At 39.5% G+C, this 23,241-nt stretch overlaps 2 protein-coding genes across 5 annotated transcripts in view; both read right to left on the bottom strand.

Moving 5' to 3' along the window:
• Positions 1-3,954, bottom strand: part of Btbd10 (BTB domain containing 10) — a 62,177-nt gene extending 58,223 nt beyond the window's left edge. For all 4 annotated transcript variants that reach the window (XM_027410120.2, XM_027410122.2, XM_027410121.2 and 1 more), the window contains exons 1-2: positions 3,778-3,954; positions 3,446-3,532 (exon numbers count right to left, since the gene is read on the bottom strand). The gene's annotated coding sequence lies outside the window, so the exon portion shown is untranslated. The remainder of the gene's footprint in view (positions 1-3,445; positions 3,533-3,777) is intronic.
• Positions 3,955-19,282: 15,328 nt separating this feature from the next.
• On the bottom strand, positions 19,283-22,003 carry Pth (parathyroid hormone). Its single transcript, XM_027410344.1, has 4 exons — positions 21,917-22,003; position 21,394; positions 19,657-19,747; positions 19,283-19,544 (listed from the first exon to the last, which is right to left on the bottom strand). Exons 1-4 carry the CDS (start codon positions 22,001-22,003, stop codon positions 19,283-19,285), a joined length of 441 nt encoding a protein of 146 aa, XP_027266145.1.
• Positions 22,004-23,241: the final 1,238 nt, after the last annotated feature.

Raw genomic sequence — 23,241 nt, 5'->3', positions numbered from 1 at the left:
AAACATAAGACAAATTGCTAAAAAAAATTTTTTTTAACTCTCAAATAGAACATCTTATAAATACTGTATGTGTCTCCTCTTTTCACCTCTTGCTCTAGAGGAGCTGATGAGATATTAACATAGCTGTGCTTGAAAAGACTGTGCTAAAAAGAAGAAAATCTAGAATATAAACCCCTCAACAGTCCTGACTTAAAAAACAGTAACCTTTGCAGTCTTTATACAAGTCATAATAAACTCAGTTGTGAAAGTCAGTACTGTTTGTACAACTGCACAGTAACAGAGGGGTATTTAGCTATTCCATCTTCCTTTTCAAAACTCCTCCTTACCTGGCTTCTCTCATGCCTTTACCACTACGATAAAGACCCTAACTTTGTAAGACCCAACTCTTGAGACTGGAGTTTCACCTATAAACTCCCATTCCTCACAGCCCAACAAAGCACGAAGCAGATTATATGATCAAAGTACTTCCTACTAATGGTAAATGAGTTTTAATCCACAAGCTTCATTCAATTCCACAAATGCTGTTAAGTCATACTATGTATTAGGCACAAAGTTTAACCAAAGTACCTATTCTACTTACAAGAAAAAGTAATCTAAATCAGTGAACTATGTAAAGAAGAGGCACAAAGAGTCTGCATCACATCACACTGTCTTCATCCCTCTGCCAACCTTGTTCTCCCCATGTGCCAGGGGAATCTGTTATTTCCTTTTGCAAAAGTCAATGCCCAGACACAAATGTGATAATGTACAACAAATAAAATACCTGAATCCTGAAATGGACTGACTGTAAAGGTTATCCTGGACATAATTTTACATATAGGTACAAGTATAATAGCAACCTTCTAAACAAACCAATTTAATCTTAAGATACTTACAAATCTAGCAATAAATACTGAGAAGTTTTTTTTATCAGCTATTCCCATAGTAAAATGTTAATATAGTCCCCTCCTAAAGTATCTATTCCAAGTTAGGCAGTAGATGCCTGAAACTGTAACTAGTACCAAATGAATCCCAGCTATTCTATGTTTTTCCTTACATATACATACCTATAGGAAACTTCACTGGTTAGGCACAGTAACAATAATTAACAATAAAATAGAAAAATTGTAACAATATATCCTGGTAAAAGGTTTTGTGACCAGCCTTAACACACATTAGCAACCTTGGCGTATGCCTTTTTTCTTTCCTTATGAATTAGGAACTTTCACTTTTTCACACACAAGAAGCACTTTATGGTTTCTTGTTGACATACATGCGTTAGTAACAGGACTACTTTTGTATTATGGGCCATCATTAAATAATATAAAGGTTCTTGAACACATGTGAAATCATCAGCCATTCTGATAACCAAATAACTACTAAAGTGGCAAATGGATGGGTAACACATTCTGGTCAGATACACTTGGACAATGGGGTGGTTTATGCTTCAGTAGAGATGGTGTGAAAAGCTCAATTTTATTATTATACTTGGAACAGTATGTAATTTAAAACATATGGACTTATTCCTGGAATTTTTCCATTTAATAATTTCAAGCCAGTAATAAACTACAAAAACAAAAGTGTAGACCAGGAGAGACTACTTGTTTGTGGCACTACATTTAAAGTGCACTAAACCCATTTATTTTTAATATTTTAATAAGATTTGACATTCTCCCAATTTTTCTAAAAATTTGTAATTCCAAATTCACTGACATACTTGATTTAAACCTTTGCTTCTAGTTATAAAATTAATTCTGGCCTATAACACAGCTCCTAAGCCAGATATAAAACATAGCTCTAAAATAGTTCCATATGTTAAAGATAAAAATACAAATAGGTTTGGTTGGACCACATGAAGCTGTTTTTGTTTTACTTGCCAATATCTTTTAAAAAAAAAAAAAAACCAGGAGACTGTACTTAAAATCCTAGTTTCTATATTCTTTTAAGAATGCTGGAGTCTTGGTTCCACATCCGTATATACAATTAATCAGGTGCACATGAATACTGGTGCCTCTCAGACAAGAATAAAGCTCTCTAGTGCATTTGACACTCTCATCTGTCTAGTACCTGAAGGCATGTGAGTGTTACTCACTCCTCTCTCTGAGAGATGCTATTATTCCAGATCACTTGACCTCTTCAGTAGGCCATTTAAATGTAAAAGGCCACAAGCAAACCAAAGTTCATGATTTCATATAATAGTAAAAAAAAAAAATTACACAAATTTTTGAAGAACAGAAAGAAGAAATAGAACAAAATTCAGACTGGTGGGAGGATAACATAGAGGAGGTAAAAAGCCCACCTATGAGTTTTTGATTTTGGGGTTTTGTTTGTTTGTTTTCGATACAGGGTTTCTCTGTATTGCTTTGGAGGCTGTCCTGGAACTTGCTCTGTACACCAGGCTGGCCTTAAACTCACAGATATCAGCCTGCCTCTGCCTCCCGAGTGCTGGGATTAAAGGCGTGTACCACCAACACCCAGCTCCACCTACAAGTTTTGAGAGTATGGGGGAAAAAAAAATGGATCACAACTCAAAAACATTGTTTGGAATTTTCTGAACTCCATGTTTCTGAAGCTCCATTCTTACTTTCTCTCCACTCATAAGAATAAAAGTTAGATAGCAAGCTCTATGTTAGAGAAAATTATTAAACATAAAAACTCCCAAAATGACACTCCTCAAAAACTTTAACTCAATCTTTATCTACTACTAAGTAATTTTCCAAGTATTTTCTACTGCTTTCTGCTTAATATTCAGGTATCAGTCCTTGGTTCAAAGCACAGGATTGAACTTCATATGGACTCTCCCATACAGAAACTCTGAGCTTTTACGTTAGCTTTATTATTCTTTTATTCCAATTTCTACAACTTCTTTCATTCAAAACTCATCCCCAAACCCCTCACTAAAAAAGTTTTTATCGAATTTGGCTATCGGAAGCAAGGAAAGAGAGGGAGGCAGGGAAGAACAGAAAGAAACCCAACTGCCAATCAACACACTGTACAGCTTCATTCGGATCGTTAATTTAAATACAAAACATGAAGACTCTTAAAGCACGGCTATAAAATAATCTCATCTACTAAGTGCACAAAGTGGAAAACTGTTTTTAGTATATCACGGACTCCAAATACCAATGGGGGCGGGCAGTAATTCTATTAGGGCTAAGACTCAAAATTCCAAAGAGAAAAAAGAAACAGGAATCCGGTAAAGGCTGAGGCTAGGCACACTGACCAGCACTAACAAACTGCTAAGCAAAATCCCAAATTCAAACCCATTCCCAAATAGAAGAGGTGATAAGACTTTGTGTCTTAGAATAAATCAGAACCTTTTCTGGGCAAGTTAGGGGCAAACAAAGCTTTACCATTGTTGATACGGCTACAGGATAAAACCAAGCAGTACATCACAGGTGTCTCGTCCTCCACCCAAAGGGCGACTCCCCCACCACCTTATCCCCAAACTGGGATCCTTACTCACCGCCCTATTGTGATGCGCCCTCTTCGGATTGTCGCTGCGGTGGCCCAGAGATGACAGGAAAGGGGCGGGGCACGGGGTTACTCTGCCCTGGAAAGGAGGTTGGAAAGGAGGTGTGAGGGATCGGCTTTTTCCCCTGGGGAAAGGCCTCCGGGCTCCTAACACATAAAGCATCACCGTCCTTCACCTCTTCAGACCCGGAGCCCGAGCCGACGGCCGTGAGCGCCACCCACGCTCCCCCAGCCGCCGCCTGCCACCCGGACCCCGGCCACAGCAGCCAGCCTCGCCCTCAGCTTCCACCGCAAACCCAGCCGCCAGCGCCTGGCCGCTCCAACCTGCCGGCCCCAGAGACGTCCACTGAGGGTCGAGGAGAAGGGCTACGAGAGCGACGCTCCGCTTCCTCCGCCTACTCAACCGGATCCCTCCGGTGCTAGGTGTGAGGCGGCCGCCCCACCAGCTGCGCCTACCAGAGCCGCCCCGGCAGGTTGCAGGCCGGCTCCTCAGCTGCTTCTCGCGAGACTTTGCACTAGGCAGAGGCGAGGCGAGGCGAATTCTCGCGCGAGTGACGGCGCTCCTCCCACAGTGGGCGTGGCGCCGAGCCCTGGGGCTGCTGAGAGCGTCTCCGGGTCCAGGCTGGCGGGACTGAGCGGTGGGTTCGGTGCGAGCGTACCTTGACGCTGTCAGCCAGGACCGGTCTCGGGCCACCCACAAATCCTTAAGCACACTTTCTCCCCACGCTCCCAGTTACCGTTAGGCAAAAGCGGACAGCGTCTCCGGCCCAGCCAAAGCAGCGCCTGGGAGACTCCTTCCAGGAGCGCGTTTCTGTCAGCAGAGCAAACACCGGGGTCCCCTCCGCGGGGTCCGCCCGCAGGTCCTGACAGCTCGAGGCGGTGACCGGCGGTAGTCCTGAGGGCCCGCTTGGCTCCCCCGCGGCCGCCCGCCGCTAGATTTCAAACGCTCTATTGGCGGGAACCCGTGCACCAGCTGAAACGCCTGCGGTGGCGCCACCTCTGGGACCTGGAGAGTCACCAGGATGGGACTCGTCAAAGTAGGGAACCTACCGTGTGCCTAGTGTTAGGCTCCAAAGAGATGATACAGAGAGAAAGATACTGCCTTGACTCTCAAAACTCCCACCCCCGAAGATTCAGACCCATTATGATAGATAATTCCATTATGATGTGCTTGGGAATGTTCTCTCCATAGTGAGCTGTAGAAGCTGATCAGAGACCTTATCTATCTTACTGATAAATCCTCCCGCGGGGGCGGGCGGCGGGGAGATCAGGTGCTTCCAATCCTCTGTTTTAGGATTCCGGAGGGAGGCAGAAGCAGAAAGGTAGCTTGCGGTGTCTGGGATGTAGTGAGATCTTGTCTCAAAAAACCAAAAACCCTCCACTAGGGAATGACATTTGAGTCCGTTATTAAGGTAGAGGCTGCCCAGTTTGGAGAAGAGTAAACAAAGAGGAAGAGGACACGGTTTCTGTATTTTGCTATGAAACAGATTTGTGGAAAGAACTTTGTTTAAAATCTAGTCACTGTAAAAAAAAAAAAAAAGCAAAAACAACAAACTCCTTGGGTTCCGCAGGTGGTGCCAAGTTATGCTAAGGAAATTAGCATTTGAAGTGAGAAAAGGATAGTGAGCATGCTTTCCTCCTGAAAGAACTTAAATATCAGAAACCAAAGAAAGATAGAAGTTATTGTCATATCATACAATTGTCATATCATACATTGTCATACCAAGTTTTCATAGCCAACTTTCTGCTGTCTTAGAAATTGCCCATAATCTTCAAAACTAAGAAAAGCAAACTAAATGAGGCTTGTCCCACAAAATTCAGAGAAACCTGAAGAAAATCCTCAACAATACAAAATCCTCACCAATCTTGGTATGTTATCAAGGTTTTCTGTGAGTTAACTCAAATTAGGTAACTGTAGCACAAGTTAGGGGAAGTGAATCAAACAGGATTCATTCTCTGTGTCTAAATTGAAGCTGTCATTTTCTAAAGAAAAGCTCTGACACTCATGATAGTACTCTGCCAGTATCCCTTTAGACACATTATTGTATATTGTTATAAATACCATAGGTTTCATGCAGCCCACTCTACTCCCAACAAATAAGCCTAGAACTTAATATGACAGCAGAAAGTCATTCTGGCTGTTATGGGTCAATCAGGCATATGTTTAGTGTAATTTGCAAGTTCTAGTATAAATTCTAGGAATTTTTCAGAAAACAATCATAACATGATTTCAAATGAAATATGGGAACTTTATTCCATGTTGGATTACGTTCAAACCATCTTAGCCTAGAGTTCACTATGTATATAGGAGGTGATGCCATTGATTCAAATAAACATGAATTTGTTCTAATGGTAATTGCTAGCTACATGGATTAAGGCTCAAGCATTTAGTCTTCCATAACACCAATACACAACACCAAAAAGCTTAACAAAGAAAGAGAAGTTTTCATTTAGAAACAATGAACAAATTCCTTTGCTACATGAGCTGTTAGTAACAGATGGACACATTTGTGTTTTCCCACAATATTAGAGTTTATTGAATAACATTCACACAGTATGTCAATTTTGTCAGTTTTAAGTAGCCTAGAATTGGAAAAATGTGGTGTTTCTATGTGCCTATGTGTTTGTAGCTGCATATGCCTAAGTTTGTATATGATACAGAGGACAGAGATTGATGTTGGCATCTTCCTGTTCATCTCCACTATATTTTTTGAGACAGTGTCCCTCACTGAATCTGAGCTCTTGAATTCTGATAGGCTGACTAGCCAGCAAACTCCAGGACTTCTCTTGTCTCTGCTTCACCAGCACTGTGCCACCATCCATGTCCAGCTATTAAGTGGGAGTACTGGAAACTGAACTCATTTCTCCATTATGTGGCAAACCTTTCACCAGTTGTGCAATCTCACAAACCCGAGTCACCTAAATTAATTGATTTTACTTTGTATATGAGGGCTAAAGTTATGTTTTAAGTTTAAATTACTGTGCTTGAGAGATCTATAAAACAAAAAGGTTTCTAACATGTAAGCCACACTTTCCCAAGGACAGATAACTTGTCCTGGAATGCTGGGGACTGTTCAAGTAAGACAGTGGTTCTCACCCTTCCAAATGCTATGACCCTTTAATACATTTTCCCATGTTGTTGTGACCCCCAACCATAAAATTATTTTCATTGCTACATTATAACTGTAATTTTGCTACTGCTATTAATCATAGTGTAATTATCTGATATGTGGGATATCTGCTAAGGAACCCCTGTGAAGCCACACATTTTCACTTCTGTCAACAAAGTTGGTTGCCCAACTATACAGGATGTGCTTAATCACATGTAGGTAGGAGATAATGTAGTCAGGAAGTATGTCAGGAGGTATGTTTGCCCCGATTGGATGAAGGCAAGAAGTGCATAACTTTGTGGGGTTTGCCTTTATAAGCACTTGACTAATGTAATTCATGGCCATTCTCTGGGAATCCTGGGTATGGACCTGGCCTGTCTATATTTTCCTGGCTAGTATTTAACAAAGTTTGCCTCAAATTTGGCTCAAAACTTGTGATAGTGGTATTCTCACCCAGTGGAATTAGCAGGTACTCAAGTTTTTGTTGTTTGTTTTTTGAGACAGTCTCATACATATCTAGCCTAGGCTGATCTGAAATGCACTGTATAGCTCAGGCTAACCTCCAACTTGAAGTAGTCCTTCTGCCTCAGTCTCCCAAATGCTGGCATTTATAGGCATGAACCACCATAATCTGTGGTAATATTTTGTTTATAATCTAACAGCTTGCCTGAAGATCAGAATGCAAAGCTAGCCACAGTAGTAAGCCATAGATGCCAGGCAGGGGTGGTACACAACTTTAATCCCAACACTCAGGAGACAGAGGCATATGGATATCTGTTTAAGGCCACTCTGAGCTACATGAAATTGATCCTGTCTAAAAGTGAAACAGAGCTCACACAAAGGTGACCTCAGCATTTAGGATCCCATACCTTTAATCCCAGCACTAGAGAGGAATATAAGGCAGAAGGAGATAAGGGCTCAATGCAGTCTGAGGTTTGGTGGACAGATGCAGTATGGAGATGCAGTCTGAGGACAGGATTGCCCTTTTTGTCTGAGCATTGATAGAGGTGAGAACTCTCTAGTGACTGGCTGCTTTGCTTCTCTGATCTTCAACTTTAACCCCAATATCTGTCTCTGAGTTTTTATTAAGACAATTAGAATTTGTACACAATTGTACTTGCTAATATTAATTCTCAGATCACAATACCACGCAATGAATGAAATATGAGTTACAAAACAGAAAAAGGGGAGTTAAAGTTTTCATAGACCTCTAAGGAGCTTAAGTGAAGGTAATCCAGCAGAAGGCTGATCCAAAATCAAAAAAGAATCATTTTAGGTAATTAGATAAAATAGTAACACAAGCAACCCAATCCCAGAGCTTCTCTGTGGCAGAGCTGCCAGAGGACCATTGGTTCAAGGCCTCAGAGCTGGCTTAGGGCACAGTGGGTTCAGATGAATGGAAGTTCAAGTAGATTCAGTCCAACAGAGAAATCATTGCTAAGCTGAAGACAGTCTGCATTTTGTTAATACCCACCTGTGGATTCTCTCTCTCTCTCTCTCTCTCTCTCTCTCTCTCTCTCTATTTTATTTTAGTTTTAGTTTTTCATGACAGGGTTTCTCTGTGGCTTTGGAGGCTGTCCTGGAACTAGTTCTTGTAGACCAGGCTGGTCTCCAACTCACAGAGATCCACCTGCCTCTGCCTCCTGAGTGCTGGGATTAAAGGCGTGCGCCACCACCGCCCAGCCTGTGGATTCTCTTGATACATAACACATGCAATGTCTTGATGATACACCTTTATATGACCCATATGAGGGGCTTATACAATTCCTTGGTCTGGTGTGTTTGATAAATTCACAAACCAAGTTTCTCTGATAATAGTTTTTATACACCCAGGTGTCCCTGATTTAATTTAATAAGTTCAATGGTGGTTTTTTTCATTTTAATTATATTTTTTAATACGTGACTGTTTTTTTCCAGGACATATATATGTGTACCATGTACATGTCTGGTGCCCAAAGAGATCAGAAGAAGGTGTCACATTCCCTGGAACTGGAGTTATGGATGGATTTGAGATACCATGTTGGTGCTAGGAATTGAACCCAGGTACTCAGCAAGAGCAATTAGCATTCCTAACCAATGAGTCATCTTTCTAGCCCCAAAATGTGATATTTTTTATTTGCATTAAGTTAGCAGTATGGGACTTATTTACTTGCACAAACCATGCAAAGTCATTCTGCCTCAAAATTGAGCAAACTGCTGCTTTATAAAATGAAGTCCTGTAGGGCAAGGCACAGTGTGAAAATTTAAATCCCTTTAATATGGAGTATCTTAGGGCATATCTTGATCTCCAAGGTGCCTTTGTCACAGCCTGCTAAGCCAAAACTGCTTCAAAGTGGAAGATATGGCTACCCGTTTACTTTCTTGGCAAATTAATGATAAACTATAGACTTAGAATCTATTTTATTATTTTGAAGTTGGTTTTCGAGACAGGGTTTCTCTGTGTAGCTTTAGAGCCTATCCTGGCACTTGCTCTGTAGACTAGGCTGGCCTCAAACTCACAGAGAGCCGCCTGCCTCTGCCTCCCAAATGCTGGGATTAAAGGCGTGTGCCACCAATGCCCGGTGACCTTGAATTTTTGATCACCCTACCTTCATCTCACTGCTATTGACAAGATTACAGGCTGTGTCAACACACTCAGCTTTATACTGTGCTGGAGATACAACCTGGGGCTTCATGAATGTTACCCAAGGACTCTAACAACTAAGGTGAATTGTCCGCATCCTATTTCAATTTTAAAACCTGGAATGCGAGGCTAGGGGTGTATCTTGGTGACCCTACCTTTCTAGCAACATGCCGAGAGCGCGTGCACACACACACACACACACACACACACACACACACACACACACACACACACACACAAACTAAAAAAGCCTGAGACCTCTTTATATTTCTAAATTTGTATACTGCCACCTAATGACAGAGCAGAAAAATCCAACAAATACAGAGAAATTCTAACCATATTCGGCAAACATTTTGTATTTATTGCTCAGGTCCCTTCATAAGAATACTGAGAGGGGGCTGCAGGTATAGCTCAGTGGAAAAGAATACTGAGAGACACAGACACTGCCAATACACATGGATAAAAATGAAGTGCATAAACAACAAAAGATAAATAGGTTGGGTTATCTGAACAAGTAATGGCTATGGAGAGATCCAAGATAGGAAAGATTACTTCTAGGGCTGGGGATTAATTCAGTGGAAGAGTGTTTGTGTAGCATACACAGAATCTCAAACAAAATGGGGATGATGACAGAGAGAGAAGAGCAACTTACTAGACAACTGAAAAAAATTACTTGCTCTCCCTAGCAACCGTTTCTACCAGTAATTTCTCAGAGCCCTTCTGCCATCTGTGATGGAATGTGCAGGTAAACATAGTTGCTCAGAGTTCGGCTCCAAAGATCTTTATTCTAAAAGTCATCTCCTTCTATCTCCAGCCCCAGAGGTTGGCTGTTCCTTGTCCCATGGAGAGGAACCTCTGTCCTCTTGGGCTTGAGAAAAGGGTTTGTTTTCTGGGACAGACGGAAAGAAATGTGATGGTGAATCTTGATTCTCAGAGGACATTTCCTGGAAGGATTACTTGAAGGGAGATGACCTGCCTGGAGAGTGGCATCACCTTCCTGCAGCAGCCCAGGTGTAAAGAGATCTGAGGAGAAAGCAGTACTGCACCTACCTTTGCTTCTTGTTGGTGTACCTATAGGGTGCTTCTCCTGTTACTACTGCCATCCTTCATCAACATAGGAAGCTTTGCAACCCTCTAATATGGCTGAAAGGCCAGCAGCTCTCCAGGAGTCCTCCATATCTTCAGCACCATCTTAGTATTGTTAAGGCATCCAGCCTGCTGTGCTGAGCAGCTAACCAGTTTTTTATTGTTACTGGTTGTTTTCTTTTGTTTGTTTTTGTTTGTTTTTTTTTGTAGACCTGCTTAATAAGAGGGAAATTATGCCTGATACTGGGAACCTAGCCAACTACCTGAGGCTAGTAAGGTAATAGATCTTGAGTAGAACCTATAACTTCCACTTTTCCAGCATAATCCTTAAGTATATCCTAAATATTTATCCTTATACTCACAAATTATCATTTCATCCCTCATCAAAGAAATGTCTCTTGGCAACAGATGAAGATCATTACAGAAAACCACAGCCAATCAAAATGCAGAGAACAAGTGATCATAATGGTTGCCCAGCTCCAACTGAGAGATCATAGCTGCTGAGGGACAGAAAGGTTGTAAAAGCCAGAGTAATTAGAAGGGTTTTTTTTTGTTGTTGTTGTTTTGTTTTGTTTTGTTTTTTACATTTCCTCATCTAAGAATGTCAGAGAAGCTATATTCATGAAGTCTCATCAACATGGCTGCCTAAGAAAGACCTGAACAAGGATGACACCAATAAACATGCTAACATGAAAGGGGGAGATCTTGTGGGGTCTCAACCACAGATACAGATAAGCAACTAAAAATGCTGAGAGTAGGAGAAATAGCCTTCTTTAGGGAAGAGCCCCAAGTTGGTTATCCAATACCAAGTAGTCAGCTCTGAAATCACACAAGTAAAAACAGGGGTCATGAATTGGAAAGCATGGGAAAGGGTGAGAGGAGGAAAGGGAAGTGGGAAAACAATGTGATTATATTTTAATTAAAAATATATATGTGAACTCACTCTGTAGACCAGACTGGCCTTTAAATCACAGAGATCTGCCTGTTTTGCCTCCCAAGTACAGGTTTAAAGATGTACACCACCAAGCTCAGCTAGAAAAAAGTGTTTTTTTTTTTTTCCAGAAAGGAACATAAAGAGCACAAGATAAAAATATTTTTATTTAATAAAAAGAAAACATTAAAATTGAAGATGAAGGAAAAGATAGCTCTTTGCAAATAAAAACAGCTACCCAAAGAATATAGGTTATCGCCATTGCTCTTGGTTACTCTCCAGAGCTTGATGGTAAGACCCTATTACCGAAGACACCACATAATTTGATGGCAGAACATAGAGAAATCAAGCTGATACTCACTTGGAAGCATCATCGTTTCTGAATAGCTTTCATAGTGCTGGAATGTGATTTGCAAGTTCTGAGGGGAGAAAAAAAAGTCTTCTTAGCTGTGACTCCTGCAAGCTCCAATAATGCATGGCCTGACAAGACATGCCCATTGGTTCAATAGTGACAAGAATGTTATTGGCTAACCAGCAGCTTTCTAATTGGACTTAACATCCCACTCCACATGAGGGAACTCCTGTGTAATATTATAAATCTCGCCAAGAACCTGTGGTTGGGGAGGTCATAGGTCCTACTGCCACTATTTTAGTAAAGGAGCACAGTATCAAACTGCCTTATACATCCATGGTACAGCTCTCACTTCTCATCAGAGAGGCTTCTTTGTGCAATGGTGGCTAACATAAAAAAAATCACAACAGGCCAAACTGCAGAGAATAATTAACTGTGGTATGCTCAGCCCTGAACAGGACATCTGTATCTCACCACTTCAAAAGATCAGGGAACCTTGCAGAAAAGTGAGAAAGGTTGGAAAATTCAGGGGCATGGGACCATTGTTGCAAAAGGTCTTCTGAACATGCCTGTTTCACTTATGAATTCATAGAACCTATGGTTGCCAGAATTAAAACTGTTCAAGATCAAGCCAGTCAGTGCTCCACTCTGGTTGAGGCACTGTTGGCCATTGATGCTCCTGGAGTGGTTGAGTCCAGTTTCTTCAGTGGCCTAGTCTGTGGTAGGTTAACCATGCTCCAGTAGATGGCAGCCTCCACCCATGTGCATGCCAGTAGCATTAAACTTGGTGGAATATAAGATGGCATGAAGTTGGAAAGAACATGGTGGGGGCGGCGGCGGGGGGGGGGGGGGTGTCCCAGAGTAGTTGAAGGGAGGATGAGGATGAATATGATCTAAATATTTTGAAGTCATATATGAAATTATCAGAATGTCAAAAGGTGAGAAAAAGAAACTTAATTCTAAAACAACAAATTGGAAAAGCCTCTATGTGGGTCTCTTGGAATCTGCCAGATGTAGGTATGCTTTTAGCTGGACTCCTTGTGTTTCCTACCATTCTCTCTGGTGCTGTATACTAGTGGGATGCTGAGCTGGCCTGTTGTTTGTTTTGACATTACATTCATTTTAGAAACCTTTTAAAAATTTTTTTAAATTTTATTTACTAGGAGCTAATAATGCTGGTCACAGCTTTGCAACCTGTGGACGAAGGTTTTCACTTGAGAATCCTTTATTTGTGTGTATAGGGGTGTCTAATGTGCAAGCCAAGTGGTATCTCCTACATGTCTCAGAGTTCAGGGGGAGTAGAGATCTGAGGTCTGTTCTGGGAGGAGCAGGGAAGCAGAGAGAAGCCAGCACTCCTGTCTCAGTAGTTTCAGATTCTGCCCAGCAGCCAAACACTCTGTCGGGGAAGAATGATACTTCAGAAATCAAGTGATCCAGTATGCTTAGGCTCAGAGATTCCAATGAGTAGCTTGCCAACCACAGGCTTAGGCTCATAATTTTCTATTGTTATTCTCATGCTATCGAGTTTGCTCCTTGGTTCAGAGAGTAGAACTATGACTCTGTTATAGTGGATACTAACTAGCAAAAACCAGACAAACAAAAACCATTATGGAAATGGAAAATAGGGGGCTTAGCCTTGGTAGGTGGTGAGGAAAGGAATATGGGAAAGACAGACTCCATAATTTACAAAGACAGATATTTGAAAATATGTAATTAGATGTTCCAGTTTTAAAAATGTATATATGTGGTTAACTAGAATAACCAAGAGAATAATGATAAATATTAAAGTAAGAATATGATTTTAAAAAAGATGGTGTATGATAAAAAGATCTACATGGAAAATTCTAATGTACTAGTATCATGTTAATTACATAATCTCAAAAGTGAAAAGTGGATACTCATTTTTATATTTTTCTTTAAAAAAGTGAGACTGGAGAGATAACAGTAAGAGCACTTGCTTTTCTTCCAGAGGACCTGAGTTCAGACTCCAACACCCTCATCAGGCAGCTCACAGATGCTTGTAACTCCAACTCTAGCCATATACATACCCTTATACACAAATACAATCTTTTAAACAAACTGTATATATTTTATAAGATTGTAAAAATTATACAATAAATCTCACTATTTATGAAAAAAGATATGTATTCCATTACCTTCTCTTATTCTCCCTCCCCATAGATCTATACTTGCCCTCTCATAATTCCCGTTTTCCTCTCAGTTGGTATAAATAAACACATTTCTACATATTGCATGTGAGATACCTGTCTTTTAGTCTGGTTTATTTTGTTTAACATAATCTATAGTTGTATCTGCTTTGCTGCAAAAGTCATGACTTCACTCTTTGCTAGCTTAAAACTGAAAGTGAAATATAAATTTGTATTAAATTTAAAGGAGTCTTTAATAAAGTGGTTATAAGCCAGGTAGGATGGTGCTTGCCTTTAATCTCAGGACGAAGGAAGCAGAGTCAGGCAGAACTCTTGAGTTGAAGGTAAGCCTGGTCTACAGAGCAAGTTCCAGGACCGCCAGGGCTACACAGAGACCGTTCTCTTGAAAAACCAAAATAAATAAAGTGGTTATAAAGCTAAAAAACTTAATTTGTGTTATGATCATTTAATTATAGCCACATAAATACTTAATTTACAAAATTAACATACTGGAAGTGAAAATTATATGTCTTTATAATAAAGCATTTTATAAAGTCCAGTGCTTCTTTATATTTCCAAAGAGCCCTTTGCAGAGCAGTTATGAAAGGGAATATGATAGTGTTTCAAGGGCCTTCTTTTCTGGAGAAATTATTGACACATCATTTTTAAGGTCAAGAACAGATTAAGGAGGAACAGTAGCATCTCTCATAAACTAAAAATAAGGAATTATAGGTACTGGAAAAATCTATAAGAAGCAAAGATGTGTAATAAGAGGGAGAAAAGAGATAAATGTGCCAATTTTGTGATTAACCATCTAGAAAAATTAATTTTGCTGGGCGTTGGTGGTGCACGCCTTTAATCCCAGCACTTGGGAGGCAGAGGCAGGCGGATCTCTGTGAGTTTGAGGCCAGCCTGGTCTCCAGAGCGAGTGCCAGGATAGGCTCCAAATCTACACAGAGAAACCCTGTCTCAAAAACAATTAATTTTATCAAAAAATAATAGTTGAAATTAATAAAGAAATCAAGCAAGATTATTCGATGTAGAAGAAAACTGAATATTCTTCTGCACAAAAATATTATCAACTAGCAATATAGTAAAACTTTTAAGTTCCCTTCGGCATAGACACAGATATGTATAGTATTTAGTAATTAACATGAGCTTCATAAAATCCTGAGAAAATGTAATCTATTTAAAAAGCATAAAAAGAGATGAGAGTTGATTAGGATGCTTACAGTGCTGATGGGCTAGAGGAGATAATAAATATACTAAAGACAATAATTTGTCCTAAAGCTATTAAGTAATTTTAATTTTGCAATTGTGTCTAAAAAGAGAATATCAGCTTTTCCAGATCTGGTCCATCCTGGCTGCCTAGAATGGAGACAAACCTAGGATGATGTGGTAGAAGTGGAGCCCATGACCACCCTACAAACCTCTTCACACGCCCATCACTCATATTCTGGTGATGTTATGTAAAGAAGTGTCTAGTTGCCAGGCATAGTGGCCCATGCCTTTAATCTCAGCACTTGGGAGGCTGAGGTAGGCATATCTTGGTGAGTTTGAGGCCAGCCTGGTCTCCATAGAGAGTTCCAGGACAGCCAGAACTACATAGAAAGATCCTATCTCAAAAAACCCACCCAATTAATTAATTAGTTTCTAATTAATTTAGATGAAAATACTTTTGGATTGTTCTAATATCAACTTAATTATTTAAACTAATTTAGATGCTTACTAGTTTAAACATGAAAATGGAAAGGTTGTATTTGGACTAAAAAGACTGATTTCATGTCTTGCAAAAGAAAATATTTGAAAATATAACATTAGACTAGTTATGTACTGTTCTTTCAAGGTCTGTGAAGAATTGTATTCAGATTTTGATAGGGATTGCATTGTATCTGTAGATTGCTTTTGGCAAGATTGCCATTTTTACTATGTCAACTTCATATGGAAAAACAAGAAACCCAAGATAGCCAAAAACAACCCTGTACAATAAAGAAACTTTCGGAGGCATCACTATCCCTGACTTCAAGCTCTCTTATAGAGCCATAGTCCTGAAAACAGCTTGGTATTGTCACAAAAATAGAAAGGTTGACCAATGGAATCTAATTGAAAACCCTGATATTAACCCACACACCTATGAACATCTGATGTTTGACAAAGAAGCTAAATTTATACAATGGAAAAAAGAAGGCATCTTCAACAAATGGTGCTGGTATAACTGGATTCAGACATGTAGAAGATTGCAGATTTATCCATATCTATCACCATGCCCAAAACTTAAGTCCAAATGGATCAAAGACCTCAACATAAATTCAGCCACACTGAACCTCCCAGAAGAGAAGGTAGGTGACACCCTTGAACAAATTGGTACAGGAGACAGCTTTCTGAATATAACACCAGACATAACATTGAGATCAACAATTAATAAATGAGACCTCCTGAAACTGAGAAGCTTCTGTAAAGCAAAGGACACAGTCAGCAAGAAAAAAGGCCAGCCCACAGAATGGGAAAAGATATTCACCAACCCCACATCTGACAGAGGGCTGATTTCCAAAATATACAATGAACTCAAGAAGCTAGCCACCCAAACACCAAACAATGCAATTAAAAGATGGAGTGAAGAACTAAATAGAGAGTTCTCAACAGAGGAATCCAAAATGGCTGAAAGACACTTAAGAAAGTGCTCAACATCCTTAGCCATCAGGGAAATGCAACTCAAAACCACTCTGAGATACCATCTTACTCCTGTCAGAATAGCTGAAATCAATAACACCAAAAACAATCTATGCTGGAGAGGATATGGAGAAAGAGGAACTCTCCTCCATTGCTGGTGGGAGTGCAAACTTGTACAACCACTTTGGAAATAAGTATGGCGGTTTCTCAGGAAAATGGGAATCAGTCTACCTCATGATCCAGCATATATCCAAAGAATGCACACTCATACAATAAGGACATATGTTCAACTATGTTCATAACAGCATTATTTGTAATAGCCAGAACCTGGAAACAACCTAGATGCCCATCAACTGAAGAATGGATAGAGAAAATGTGGTATATTTACACAATGGAGTACTACTCAGCGGAAAAAAAAAAAACAATGGAATCTTGAGATTCACAGGCAAATGGATGGAACTAAAAGAAACCATCCTCAGTGAGGTAACCCAATCACAAAAAGATAAGCATGGTATGTACTCATTCATTTTTGATTTTTAGACATAAAGCAAAGGATCACTAGCCTACATTCCACACTGCCAGAGGAGCTAGGAAACAAGGAGGACCCCAAGAGAAGATTACAGTCTCTCAAAGAAGGTGATGGGGACAAGAACCCCTGACCAAATTGGAGCCCAGGGGCAGGGAGAGGAAGGAGAGTCTTCAACCAGTTGCTGTTTGAAGCAGAAACAGACACCCATAGCTAAGCACTGAATCATACTACTGGAATTCAGTTGTGGAGAGGGAGGAGGGTTGAGAAAAAGAGCCAAGACGGGGATGGAGAGACCTGCAGAAACAGTGGACCTGACCTACTGATAGAATGGAGACCCTAGTCATAAAGCTGGGGAAACAGCATTGGACCAAACCAACCCCTCTGAATGTGGGTACCAGCTAGGAGTCCTAGACAGTCTATGGGTCCTCTAACAGTGGAGCCAGTTTTTATCCCTAGAGCACAAATGGACTTTGGGAGCCCATTCCCTATCGAATGGTATACTATTGTAGCCCAGATACAGCAAGGAGGGTCTAGACCCTCCCCCAAACAATATGACAGACTTTGAAGGTCCTTGGTAGAGGGCCTCACTATCCCTTGAAAGGAGTGGGGGCATGGGTTGGGTTGGGAACATGGGAAGAAGGGAGGGTGAGGGAATGGGGGATGGATATGTAAATATGAGTAATTAAAAATAATAATAAAAAATAAATCATAAAAAACCATTAGACTAGTTAATCTAAAAAATACTTGATTATGAGAGAATAAATAGAATAATCAAAGAGAGGATGACAAGAAAGTTCTACTGCATAACCTGAACAATAAGTAGTATGTGTCCATTTTATTTTTGGAAGATGCTCTCATTATATAGACCTGATTGGGCTGGAACTTGATGTATAGGCCTTGACTGGCCTCAGGCTTGCAGAGCTTTACCTGCCTCTGCCTCCTGAGGGCTGGGATCAAAGGCATGTGTCACCATATCCAGCCTTTTTATCTTTATGTTTTAAATAATGCATGCATATGTTTAAATAAAAACTTCTAAAGAGTAAGCTTTACTATTTTAAAAAGAAAAAAACAAATTTGTTAGTTTTATCACAGTCATATATAATACTCAATTTATGGCGCTAAGTGGATGAAAGTGAAAACCTGTAGGTGTTTGGATGACCTACAACTTGGAGGTCCAATACTGACCACAATCGGATACTTAAATTAATTAAACAAAATGTCAAATCAGTTTTCACAGTAATACTAGCCATGTTTAGATGAACATCAATGTGACTATCATTTCCAAACAAGAGTATGGAATATTTTCATTATTGTACAGTATTTTGTACAATATCACTAATCTGAATACCATAGGCTCCATATTTTGCACCCATGTAGTATATTGTGTTTTTTCATACCTAGAAGTCCTCAAAGTTATTATGAACTAATGCTTAAATTTGGGGGCTCTGTGGTGCCATGTCTGTGCAATAGAAGATAAATGAGTACATCACTCGTAATGGACACTAAGTAGGATTGGTAAATAAAGGATAAGCTCTGTGTTTCTATTCTGTGCAGTCTGGAGCTCAGAGTATAGTCATACTCTGAGTTTATGTAATGGTGAGTCCTTTGTAGTCAAAGTCTTAGGCCACTTTCTACCCCATTTCCTAAGTATTTCATTGGGTTTCCTGAAAAGAAGGGGAGAAAAAAAATGCCTAGCTAGTGTGAACTTGGGAGCCTAGTACTCTGGAATTAAAAACAATGTTCGAAATACAGAACTGAGATAAATGAGTTAATAAAATTTTTTCTTGTGCTGTTTTACAAACTCATGTCAATAAAACCATCTGGGTATGCATTGTGACAAGAGACATTGGATTTATTTAGATTTTTTGTTATTTTAAATTATTTATATGTATGTGGGAATGTATGTGGGTATGTGCATATGAGTGTTTAGTGCTGGCAGAGGCCAAGGGCTTGGATCTTCCTGAACCTGGACTTACAGGTGCTTGTGAACTACCTGATGTGGGTCCTGGGAACCAGCTCAAGTCATGTGAGGGAGCAGAATGTGCTTTTAACTTCTGAGCCAGCCCTCCCAGCCCTGAGAGATAGTTTTAACAAGTAAGAATCGCTACTTATTTGATTCATGCTCACTAATGTTTTATTTTGTATTTAAGGAAAAAAGTAGAAATGTGTAATTTATTCTTTATAAGTTCTGCAGTAACATATTTGAAAAAGAAGAACACATTAAAGTGGAATCATTGAAAGAGACCATACATGAGCAAAAGTGGAATCAAAATAATTCCAGATTTTCATTACACTGGAAGTAATAGCATTTGGTTATCTTCACAGGGCCTGAAGAGGCAGCAGCATATAATGCTGCCCTTTACAGTCTAGTAAATCAGCCTTTACTGAGGTTTAGCCTTAACTAATACATCCACATCAGCTTTGTCTCCCTCTCCAAGACTTTTTGCATCGCCATCAACAAGGACATTTTCCTCCTTCTTGGTGGGCCTCTGGTAACTACTGTCTCGGGCAGCCATTTGAACTCCAAGGCTAACAAAATTGTGTACATCTTGCAGCTTCTTTCTCAGCCATTGCATCCTCTCCATAGAGGCCAGGTGTTTGCCCAGGTTGTGCATAAGTTGTATTTCACTGACAGCTCTCTTCCTAGAAAGAGCAGAAAGAAAGAGCCATTAGTTCCCCATGTCCCCGTCCTAAAACCCTACTACAAAACCTCAGGTCCACATCTTCCCAGTGCAGAGTGGGCTGAAGCACTTACTTAATAGGTTTCCCATCTGTTTGGGTAAGAAGACAAAGTGCCAGCATGATGATCGTTACTTTAGCCATGGCTTTTGCAGACATCATCTTTACTGAAAGGAGAAACAACATTGAGATGGTTTAAAATACCGTCAGTGTGCTAAAGTCCTAGTAGTTGTTCTTTATAACCACCTAAGCAATCAGCAGTTAGCTGACATCACACTGATCAATTGAGCTGTTTTTCCTGAGTCTTTGGAATAAGCCTCTTCATATGATGGATACATTAGTAATATAACATGCACACATAACTTAGGGAAATTGGATACATGATTTTCTTAGGTAGCTTTCTGAATTTCTTGTTCAAATTTTAATATGAAATTTAAAACACATGATGAATAAAGAGCATTTTTATGATTTCTTCCTATTATTTATGTTGGCTATGCCTAAGTGGTTTTGTTTTGTTTTGTTTTGTTTGGTTTTTCGAGACAGGGTTTTTCTGTGTAGCTTTGGAGCCTATCCTGGCACTTGCTCTGGAGACCAGGCTGGCCTTGAACTCACAGAGATCTGCCTACCTCTGCCTCCCAAGTGCTGGGATTAAAAGCGTGCACCACCAACGCCTGGCCTAAGTGTTTATAATAGGCCTGAAATTCATTAATCTACTAATTAGGTAAATTATCACTATTTAGTGATCAGACACTGTTTTCATAATCAAGATTATGAAAATTATTTTCAGATGCTATCATAATAACCATAAATTTGTAGAGTTTTATTTTTACTTTTGAGATAAAATCTTGCTATGTAGCTCAGGCTAGCCTTCAAATTATGATCTTCCTGCTTGGTCTCTGGCACATTAGGGTTTCAGGCATTCACCATCATGTCTAACTATAAGGTTTAATTTTGATATCTTTATTGTGTTAATAATGTACATACTTCTCACAATGAAAAAAAAACATGTGTCATGCTCAATTAGTAAAGTTCTTGCTGTACAAGCATGAACCTGAGTTCAGACCCAGCACCCATATAAAATTTTTGGGTACAGCAGCACTGTACCTGGAACCTTAGCATTGGGAAAGTCTTAAAAAAAATAGGTGGAAAATGATAGAGGAAGATATCCAACATTGGCCTCTGGCCTTCACATGCACATACATATTCACACCTGTGTGATTACACACGCGTGCGCACACGCACACACACACACACACACACACACACACACACACACACACACACACAGAAAGTATGTGTCAAGGCATTTAAAAACCAATTAATTTCTTACATATTGTTCTTGGAGCTTTGACCCTTAATAAAATGACTGTCTGCATCTTATAGCTTCAACTTAGCAGTTATGGTTTAGTATAACTTCTAGTTCTAAAGTAGCATAAGAGACCTTACAGTCTGCAACATTTCTCCTCCCTGTGCACTGCACAGCTATCAGTGGAATAATAAAGGAAAATCGGGGCTCAGTCACAAGCACTGTAGCTGGTGAACAGGAGCATGGGTGTCTGGTCACATCAGTTCAGGCGACCTAGTGATATCTCTGCTTCATTTCTTGTTCTTTTGAGGAAGATGGACTTCTTATATAGGGATGCCATGAAAAGAGCTTAAATCACCATAAAGCATCCTTAAATGTCTACACAAAGATTAGAAAATGCTGTTCTTTGTGTAAAAGGAATGACTATTCAACAGTGAAAAGAATGCAACCTTAGTAAAAGGCTAAGCTCCTTAGAATCCATGAAATTTAAAATATAGATACGTATACCCTACAGGAAAATAATATACTCCACATGGTAAATTATTGTTGACTTTTTACATCAGAATTATTGTCTCTCCACCAGCCGGTTTTTTATTCCAAATTTTTGAATCATAATAAGGAGATCACTAAAGAGTATCATCAATTTTCTGTACTTTCAGGTGGTTTAAAAAAAAAGGTATTCAAAGAAGTTTTCATCATAAAAATATAGGATTCATGACTTTCTTACCATAAAAAATATATTTTATTGCTACATTTTATATTTAGCAAAATTAACCTCCCCTTAACATTTTACAATGGAAAATAACATAATATTGGTAGAAAATGGTATGCATTAAAACCTTGTTCAATTATCAAAATCTCACAGAATCTGGAAGGCCAATTGAGAGACTCCTTACCATACAAAGACTTCAGAGAGGATCCTTTAGGAGTGCCACCAACTGGTGCTGTATTAAGCTGGAGAGAATGAGACAGCGGATGAACTGGACTGCAGCTCCTCAGATCTGCATTTCTTATGTAGGCTTTTGCTCACCAAGAGGAGCATTTTATTGTTAAATATGATGTCACTCCCAGTTCTTTGGATCTCAACCATAGGACCAGAGCAGCCACATACCCTCATTGGGCGGTGCCTACTCCTCTAAAGTTTCAGATAATTAGATAATAGAAGATAAAGAGCAAGGTGCTGAATAAAGAACCTACAAAGGGAGTTGCTGCAAATACCGATCACACCACCTAGAAAATTCTGACATAATTGATGATATTGAATATATATATATATATTAAATGTTTGAGACAGAGTCTCATGAATGTAATCCTGGCTGGCCTGAAATACCTTGCCTCTGCTTCATGAGTACTGGGATTAAAGACATTTGCCACCAGGCCTTTCAAATATTTATGATAAAGTTATTCCAGTATTTAAAAATACAGCCTAAACTGTATTTGTTATTTGTTATAGCACATTATAAATAAATACACTTATTTCCTTAAGAAATCATATAGCATGCTTTTTACAAGCCATTTCCAACCAATTCATATCATCTTTGATCAGCTTTCCAAAAATATTTTTATGTATATTTGATATATATATAAGGGAGATGAATTGATGGTTCATTGAACAAGTACAAGTGGGAGGACCTGAGTTCAGTTCTCAGAACCCATAGAAAAGCCAGCCACTGGTAGTGTAGGTACTAAGATCAATAATTAATAAATGGGACTCCAGGAAACTGAAAAGCTTCTGCAAGGCAAAGGACACCACCAATAGGACAAAAGAGCAGCCTACAGAATAGGAAAAGATTTTTATTACTCTGTGTGTGATAGAGGGCTAATATCCAAAATATATAAAGAACTCAAGAAACTAAACATCAATAAACAAAATAATCCAATTAAATGGGGTACGTATCTAAACAGAATTCTCAATAGAGAAATCTCAAATGGCTGAGAAACACGTAAAGAAATGTTTCAACACCCTTAGCCATAAGAAAATGCAAATCAAAACTACTTTGAGATTCTATTTTACACCTGTCAGAAACACAAGTGACAGCATATGCTGGTGAGGATGTGGTGCAAGGATATCACTCCTCCCCTGCTGGTGGGAGTGCAAACTTATAAAGCCACTTTGGAAATCAATATAGCAGTTTCTCAGAAAATTGGGAATTGATCTATCACAAGACCCAGCTATACCACTCTTGGGCATATGCCCAAAAGATGTTCTGTCCTACTACAAAGACACTTGTTCAACTATGTTCATAACACTGTTATTCATAGTAGCCGGAAACTGGAAACCCAGATGTTCTTCAACCAAAGAATGGATAAATAAAATGTGATACATATACACAATGGAGTATTAAATAGCTGTTT

The sequence above is a fragment of the Cricetulus griseus genome, chromosome 3 (genome assembly GCF_003668045.3).
Source record: "Cricetulus griseus strain 17A/GY chromosome 3, alternate assembly CriGri-PICRH-1.0, whole genome shotgun sequence".
Classification (NCBI taxonomy): Eukaryota; Metazoa; Chordata; class Mammalia; order Rodentia; family Cricetidae; genus Cricetulus; species Cricetulus griseus.
The sequence above is the reverse complement of the archived record's forward strand: the minus strand, read 5'-3'. Positions and strand labels throughout refer to the sequence as shown.

What these genes read in the sequence shown, in the direction of transcription:
- Pth (XM_027410344.1), bottom strand. Translation starts at nt 22,003, where the DNA reads ATGAGGGTATGTGGCTGCTCTGGTCCTATGGTTGAGATCCAAAGAACT. An exon ending in ACAGATGGGAAACCTATTAA is followed by an intron (nt 19,545 to 19,656) that starts GTAAGTGCTTCA and finishes TGCTCTTTCTAG; the next exon opens with GAAGAGAGCTGTCAGTGAAA.